The 9,051-nt window shown below is 39.1% G+C and overlaps 1 protein-coding gene across 2 annotated transcripts in view; it reads left to right on the top strand.

The window, feature by feature from the left end:
• The window catches only part of LOC123242816 (ventricular zone-expressed PH domain-containing protein homolog 1-like), a 110,071-nt gene that overhangs the window by 45,009 nt on the left and 56,011 nt on the right, over positions 1-9,051 (top strand). For both annotated transcript variants that reach the window (XM_044670916.1, XM_044670917.1), the window contains exon 4: positions 2,537-2,703. In XM_044670916.1, coding sequence (XP_044526851.1) covers positions 2,537-2,703 — 167 coding nt within the window. The remainder of the gene's footprint in view (positions 1-2,536; positions 2,704-9,051) is intronic.

Here is a 9,051-nt window from a genome sequence, read left to right as displayed (position 1 = left end):
CTACCACCATCATCACCACAACCACCACCACTCTCATTCTCTGCCCCAGTATAGTATATTCTTCTTGAGATCCAGGACTGTTTCCAGATTCTCTGACCTAGTGCTCAAACATACTAGTGCCCAGTGTTCAGTATTATTGATCTATTGAAGTGAAATTCCTTTTATTTGAAAATTTTCATTTAATTAATTAATTTAGAGTATTTTCCCATGGTTAGATGATTCATGTTCTTTCCCTCCCCTCCTCCCACCCCCCTCCAGTAGCCAACAAGCAATTCCACTGGGTTTTACATGTGTCATTGATCAAGACCTATTTCCATATTGTTAATATTTGCACTAGGGTGATCATTTAGAATCTACATCCCCAATCATAACCCCATCAACCCATGTGTTCAAGCAGTTGTTTTTCTTCTGTGTTTCCACTCCTGCAGTTCTTCCTCTGAATGTGGGTAGCGTCTTTTCCCACAAGTCCCTCAGAATTGTCCTGGGTCATTGCATTGATGCTAGTAGAGAAGTCCATTACATTCAATTGTACCACAGTGTATCCATCTCTGTGTTCTCCTGGTTCTGCTCCTTTCACTCTGCATCAATTCCTGGAGGTCTTTGCAGTTCACATGGAATTCCTCTAGTTTGTTATTCCTTTGAGCACAATAGTTTTCCATCACCAGCAGATACCACAGTTTGTTCAGCCATTCCCCAATCAAAGAGTATCCCCTCGTTTTCCAATTTTTTGCCACCACAAAGAGTGCGGCTATAAATATTTTCGAACAAGTTTTTTTCCTTATGATCTCTTTGGGGTATAAACCCAGCAGTGGTATGGCTGGATCAAAAGGTGAAATTCTTATTGTAAAGGTAATAGTAATGATGTTTCATTGTCTCCCAAGAGACTTTGATATTCTTAAGAAAGTATTGAGTTCTTCCAATGCCCTGTGTGTAGTGGGCACACAAAGCAATGAGGTTAACTGGTGTCAAGTCCAGAGACTTGTATCAGCCCTCTGCTACTGAGAGATAGATAATATAGTGCAGTGGAAAAGCTCTATGGCTTGGAGTAAGATCTGGGTTCAAATCCTAGCTCTTTTTCTTACTATCTCTGTAACCTTAGACAAGTTTTTTAACTTCTCCGAGGTTCAGTTTTTCTTTCTATAAAATGAGTGGCCTGGAACTACTGATTTTAAAGTTCTCTTTGAGCTCTAACATCCCATGGTTCTCGGTGGTATAAGTAGAAAGTAGTAACTCATTTACATTTTGTGAAATGTCTCCTTGCTTTTCAGTCTCACCTCATATGTTGCTGCTGCTGAAAGGCATCATCAAGGATTTCTTGTTTCCTCTAGAGCCAAACTTTGATCATTCTGAGTTTTAGAACTTTCTGGTCTTTACCAATGTTTTCTTAGCTCAGCTCTTAAAATACTCTGTGTGGGTGTGCATCTCCAAACACATGAATGCATGTATACTTATGTTCGATCCCTGATTTTTGGTACATGGGTGTATTTCTTCTATACACAAAACTCCATTTTAAAGTAAATGTGAGCATAATGCTCCCTGTTCAAGGCATCCCTGGAAATCAGTTGCTCTGAGGCTTATAAGTACTTGAGAGTATTCTGAGAGAAAAATCTGGTTTCTGTAGTGATAAACAGATCCTTCCCATGTGTTCTTTTCATGATGAATGACTACAGTTTATGTAACATGCCTTCTTGATACTCTGCAGTTTCAAAAGTGCTTATCCATGCTTGTGTTTGTGGTAAATCAGGAGTGACACATAAGTTATACCTTGGTGTCTCCTAAAAGGCTGCTAGAATTTAGAATTCCAATCATCTTTGTTCCTCCTTTTTTTTGAAAAGTAAAGCAGTAGAGACAGAGAGCATAGGAGATTCTCTGTCCTGTTTGTTGTCAAACGAGTGGCCAAGAGATTCTGCTTAATAAACTCACTCCCTCAAAAGGAAATCATTGAAACTCATATGATTGGATAAAATCTGTTCCAAGTAAATTTCTTTGGATCCATTTCTGAAATTGAAAAAAAAAGGAAAGCATTATTTCCATATGTCAATTGTCTTCATCTGCAAAGGAGAACAGAAATGCATTCCATTGCTTCCTTTTCTTTGTTTCATTTCCCCTCCTGTTTAGGACTAGAGAGCTTGGTTTTCAATTAAAGAGGACTCAGCACTTGCTTATCTGTCATCCTCTGTCTGCACCGATTCCTTCTTAAAGTGTTGGTTCTGTTACTGCCAAATTCTTCCGCCTGGCCCACATTGCTTCACTCAATACAAATCCTCATTAGGCAGTGATGTTTCTCATCCCTAGATACCCCAGTCATGGAATAAGCTCTGAGGGTAATGTAGTACCAGGGATTTGTGGGAATCGGGGTCACTGTTTGTTACTGCGAGGCTCAGGAGAGGAAAGGGTGAATGTATCTGTATCGGTCAGTAAGTGCCGAGTCCCATCGATCCTTGTTCTTTCAGGCCTCACATGATTAATGTCTCTCGTGAGCTGAGAAAGTTGAGAAATTCAAGTGAATGCACTGACTTTATTATCTGTTTAACAGGCAACTCCATGTTGTTGCGTGTTTTGCCTTCGGTGTATGAAAAGCAACCCCAGCCAATTAATAGCCATGTGATGGAGCTGGTGGCCCTGATGTGTCAACTAGAGCCAACGGAACAATACCATCTTCTAAGGCTGTTGCAGATGATGGCAAGGAGGAAACAGTCCATGGTAAAAGCATAGTTCATATGGTCATATGTGTTTATAAAAGTAAGAAGAATACCAGGTTCTTTATATGGGGTTTTGATATTTTAAAAGTCTCTTTTATATATATTTATGTGTATGTATACACACATGTGCACACATGTGCACACATGTGCATACATACATACGTGTTGGGTGTGTTTCTATAAATTTCCAACAAAGCTATGAGGTAAGTACTATAGACATCATCATCCCTGTTTTATGGATGAAGAAACCAAGGCTTGGGGGATTAATTGGCTTGCCCATCATCACACAACTAACAAGTGTCTGAGATGAAAGGTGAGTACAAGATGTTCTGGCTCCAAGACCAGGACACTATACACTAGGCCACCCTGCCTCTCAAGGGTAGATGTGCTTATATAGATATAATATAGATAGATAGATAGATAGATAGATAGATAGATAGATAGATAGATAGATAGATATAAATAGATATAGATAGATATAGATATATAGATATATAGATAGCTATAGATAGATATAAATAGATATAGATAGATATAAATAGATATAGATAGATAGATATAGATATAAATAGATCTAGATAGATATAGATATAGATAGATATAAATAGATATAGGTAGATATAGATATATAGATAGCTATAGATAGATATAAATAGATACAGATAGCTATAGATATATAGATAGCTATAGATAGATATAAATAGATATAGATAGATATAGAGATAGATATAGAGGTAGACATAGATAGAGATGGATAGATATAGATAGACATAGATAGATAGATATAGATATAAATAGATACAGATATAGATAGATATAAATAGATATAGATAGGTAGATAGATATAGATATAAATAGATATTGATATATAGATAGATAGACATAGATAGACATAGATAGATAGATATATAGATAGACATAGAGATAGATATAGATATAGATAGATATAGGTAGATATAGATAGATAGACATAGATAGATATATAGATAGACATAGAGATAGATAGAGATAGACATAGAGATAGATAGATAGATAGATAGATAGATAGATAGATAGATAGATAGATAGATAGATGGATGGATGGATGGATGTGTGAGGCTACACTATGGGCTTGGGAGACAGGGAGTAAGCTGTATTTAGCACAAACTCACCTATCTTGAAATGAAATGAATTAGTCAATTATGGAGCATTCGCCAAGGACCTACTTGCTTGCTCCATGCCAGTCATCAGGCTAAATCCTAAGAATACAGAGATGAAACTCAACTTGTCTCTTGCCCTCAAAGAGCTTCCACTGTATGAGAAGATATGCATGTATACTACAGAGTAAAGCAAAGCCACTCATCTGTTTTTCCTAGAACCAAGTAAATGAGGAGATAATAGGCAGAGGCTGGGACCAGTAATTGGGAAGAATGAGTGAGTGACCCACAAATCTTTGGTCATTCTGTATGTCAATGACAGCACTTAAAGCGGCCCCCCAGAAGCTACAATTTCCCACATAGGTAGCTGAAGCAGTGAGAAAGAACCAACACAAATGGCTTGAGTCAATGGAAAATCTACTTATATTGTTACAGTTGTCATTTTTCAGTCATGTGCAGTTCTTCATGACCTCATTTGGGGTTTTCCTGGCAAAGATCCTGGAGTGGTTTGCCATTTCCTTCTCCAGTTCATTTTGTAGATGAGGAAACTGAAGCAAACAGAATTAAGTGACTTGATCAGGGTCACACAGCTAGTAAGTGACTGAGGCCAAATTTGAACTCAATTTTTTTTTAAAGCCCTTACCTTTCATGTTGGAATCAATACTGAGTATTGATTCCAAGGCAGAAGAGTGGTAAGGGCTAGGCAATGGGGATCAAGTGACTTGCCCAGGGTCACATGGCTGGGAAGTGTCTGAGGTTAGATTTGAACCTTGAACCTCCCATCTCTAGGCCTGGCTCTCAATCCACTGAGCTACCCAGCTGCCCCTTCAGATTTTCTTAACTGTGAGGCTAGCGTGAGCCACCTAGCTGTCCACTTCCACCCTTAACAGGGACCTATTTTCATGGTTTTTTTGTCCTTTGGTCTAAGATATATGACTTCTTTCCATTACAGTTCTTGAAATGACAAATACTTGGTCACCATTTAATTGTCTACCTAGTTTCCATACAACAATGAGAGCATTCCTGGCCTCAGAGACTTGCCTGGGTGTATCTGTGGTTCAGCAACTATCATCAGTGTGTCTCTGACTTCCACTGAGCTAATTCAGTCTGCTTCCTGATGCTGGTCCCCTATTTATTGTCATACATACATGCTACATGTTGAATGTCCTTGAAGCAAGTCCTGGTCCAGCTCCACGCATGGTTGCCCTCATGCAGTCATACAATGTTGTTGGACCCAATCCAATGGTAGCCAATTGCTGAGTGTCTGAGACCTGGTTGCCCAGTTGCTGAGTGATTTCTATGCCTCCACCTTCTTTTACATAATGACTTCTTCCCCACGAGTAAGTTAATTATAGTAGAGGTGAAGACAATAAAAGAAAGTGAAATTCATACCTGTCCTTCTGGCTGATTCTATGTAAAGCTAGTTAAAGGATTTCCTGAGAGAGGAAGTTGAAATAGATGCTTAAACAGCACTTTTTTGAAGTGGCAAAGAATCAGGAACAATGATAATGCCCATTGCCCAGAAAATGACTGAACAAAATGGGGATAGGCATAGAATCAAAGGGACTGAACCATTATTCCTTTCTGCTTTTAAAACCAATGATTTCCATGATCTTTGTATATTAAGTTCCCCTATCTGACCCTCCCTCTTCCCTCAAATCAAACACTTTGAGTTGTTTGCTTGATTTTTGTTATTGTTATTGTTTTTTTTCAAAAGGCTTCCATGCTCTCTTGCCTGGTATCGCCTTTCAATCAGTCCCATGCAAAGTTGAAGTCATTCTTTTGAATTATCAGTTCTTTTTGTAGTAACAGAGCTGATTTTCTGGATTCAAAGTAATTGACCTGGGCTCAAATACTCAAATTAATCTGGGGCTTTATTCATATAATCACTGATACTGATTGGAACCTAGTCATGCCTGCTGATCTTGTATGATGCTTTTCCATGTCCTCCCACATGCTCAACACACAGGGTCCCTCCAGTATGGTGGTACTTTGCTTGCTTTTTCTTGACATCATGGGAATGAATGAGGCATACATGTTGTTCATTGATTATTCATTGTCCTCATCCCATGACCAGCCACTCTTCCTTTTTGCTTAGCTATTTCTTTTTTTTTTAATTCATTTTTAAACCCTTAACTTCTGTGTATTGGCTCCTAGGTGGAAGAGTGGTAAGGGTGGACAATGGGGCTCAAGTGACTTGCCCAGGGTCACCCAGCTGGGAAGTGTCTGAAGCTGGATTTGAACCTAGGACCTCCAGTCTCCAGGCCTGACTCTCAATCCACTGAGCTACCCAGCTGCCCCTTAGCTATTTCTTCAACTCAATTTCCACACCTAGTTCTCCTTTCTAATTTCTTATTTGTAATGCCTCACAACCTACTCACATTCCCCCATACATTTATTGGTTGAATTCTGTATGAAATCAATTTTCAGTTCCTTGAAGTCATTCATGAAGCAGAATTATGCCACAATTGATGTAAATGAGAATCAAAGCTATATTCTTAGCTTCAGTATAGTCCCACTCCAAACAATTGGATTAACAGAACCAAATAACTCATGTAGAGTGTGAATGCTGTGTAATTGCCCTCTCCCCAGGGTTTATGTCCTTAACTCAACATCAAAAGAGATTCTGAGATATAGAAGAAAGGAAAAAGGACTCTTTTCCTCTGGTAGATATTTAGGCACAGGAAGCATTCTTTTTGTAATGTGAATGCTCATTTCTCAGACTCATTCCCCATCACTACAGCAAGGAACATCACTGTGGTACAATGGAAAGTACAGGCTCAAGAATCAGATTTTCCTGAATCTGATCCTGGTTCTTCCATTTCTTCTTTGTATGCTCTTAAGCCCGTTACTTAAATTCTTTGGAATCTTGTTTCTTTTCTATAAAAAAGAGAGGGATGGCGTAGAAGAGATGACAGCTAAGATTTCTTCCACCTCAGAATTTGTGATCTATATCTAAACAGAAGGTAATAGTAGAGAATAGAAAGAAATATTACATTCAGAAGACCTGGGTTTTGATCTTGAGTGCATAATTGTTTCAGCATGACCAAGAGCAAGACCTTATAGATATCATACACTTAGAGCTAATGGGGACCTTAAAGGCTGCCAAATCCAGCCCCTTCATTCTACAGATGAGGGAACTGAGGCATGTTCTCTACAGATGAGGGAACATGAGGAGAGGGTGACTTGCTCACACAACTAGTAATGATCTGAGACAATGATCTTCCTTTCCATTGCACCTTACAGCCTTCTAAACTTTAGTTTCCTTCTCTCTAAAAGAGAGAAGTACAAACTGTTTGAAGTACAAAACAAAAGGGTTTCTATCATTGATTAGTTTGGAGAAAATTAATATTCTATTGCTAATAATAGTAACGGAAATAGTTGTTCCACAATATACATGTAAAACTCAGTGGAATTGTTCATTGACTCTGGGAGAGAGAAGGGAGAAGGGGAGGGAAAGAACATGAATCATGAAACCATGGAAAAATATTCTAAATTAATTAATTTTAAAAAAGAGAAATGCTTGTTCCAGCTTATATTTTGAGAAGAATTTACAGTTGACATACCCCATTTGCAGAGTCCTCATGTCTATGAGAAATGCAGAAATGGTTATCTTTATGTTACAGATGAGAAAGCTGATGCTCAGAAGTGTTGATTGATCTGCCCAAGATCACAAAGCCAATAAGTAGTAGACCAAGGCCCAGACCCAATCTTCTGACATGTTGGCTTATGCTTTTTTCATTAGCCAGGGACACACCATAAGATGGTCTTTCATTGTGGTTTCCATTTTGCTTGTATTAGTGATTACTCTTCTTCTTGCCCTTATCCCAGATTTACTTAACCTGTCACATGTTTTTCTTTTTTCCCCTGGTAGACTATAAACTCCCTGAGGGCAAGGGCTAGCTCCTTTTTGACTTTATATCACCATTGCCTGGCACAGTTAGTGCCTGATGCATACATAGCAGTAGAATGAGAATTTATTTTTAACTGATTGATTACATTAGATGAATTGTTATGTGCAACTGTGACAAAGCTCATATATGTTTACTTGGGATCTAGTCACTAATTTAAATAAGGAGAAGGAGCCACAGAAATTTAGAAGCACATGACAGAGGGAATCTGGTGTTTACGTGGATCCAGAAATAAAGAGCAAGGTCTATAAAATGGAATACTGAGGAACGGGCCAGGAAATGTGCAAGCAGTTTCCCCTTTTGACAGCCTGGGGTTAAGTATGTTCACTTGACCTAAGCAGCTGGCTGACATTTCCGCTATATGTTGCCAGGGACCTTTCTTGGCTTCCTGCTAGGACACACAATCACTGCCCAACTCAAAGAGGCAGTATTTATAGTCCTTTTCATTCATCTATTCCATTTTCCCAAACCCAACTTTGCAAGGATCTTCCAGCAATCATACATGGGTACACATTTCAAGGGTTGTTGGTACAAAGGTCTTGGCTATTGCAAACCTTCCTCTGTCTAAGCATGTGTGTAGAGGGAGTTTCATCCCCTCCCCCTCCTGGATTGCTGACCCAGTTCATCCCATTTTTTGCATGCCAGTGCTGCGTCCATGAATATAAATAAACGGGTGTGGGTGTACCCCACCTGGGCTCGCTCTCTACTTTCCTAAGCAGGCAGGTGAGATGGATGGAGAATACTGCAAGATGAACTACACATGGTCAGACTTAGAGTAAGAAAGAGACTTTAAATTTATGCTTATCTGCTTTTTCTATTCCGAGTGATTCATAAACTTTATGGAAAATAAGAACTTAGAAATATTAATTTTAAATCTAACAGAATGGCAACCACTATCGGAAAAAAGAATTTTTAATTTTAATCTGAGAAAGTCTTTGAGTTTAGAATAGGGTGACTTTGGCAAAGCTGCGTCTGCTTGCTCTTCCAGACACACCTTTGCTGAGACAGATAATCTGCTGCCTCTGTTTCTGAGCCCCAGGCCTGATCCACTGGGGAGACTAGTCTCCCAAAGGATCACAAGGGGGATTGTGTAGAGGGAGTCTCATCCCCTCCCCTTCCTGGATTGCCGAGCCAGTTCATCCCATTTTTTACATGCCTGTGCTGCATCCATGAACATAAATAAAAGGGTGTGGGTGGACACCATCAGGGTTTTTCTCTCTCTACTTCCCTGAGCAGACAGATGAGATGGATGGAGAATCCTGCAAGATGAGTTATACTTGGTTAGACTTAGAGTAAGAGACT

The sequence above is a fragment of the Gracilinanus agilis genome, chromosome 3 (genome assembly GCF_016433145.1).
Source record: "Gracilinanus agilis isolate LMUSP501 chromosome 3, AgileGrace, whole genome shotgun sequence".
Taxonomy (NCBI): Eukaryota; Metazoa; Chordata; class Mammalia; order Didelphimorphia; family Didelphidae; genus Gracilinanus; species Gracilinanus agilis.
This window is presented reverse-complemented; position numbering and strand designations above follow the sequence as displayed.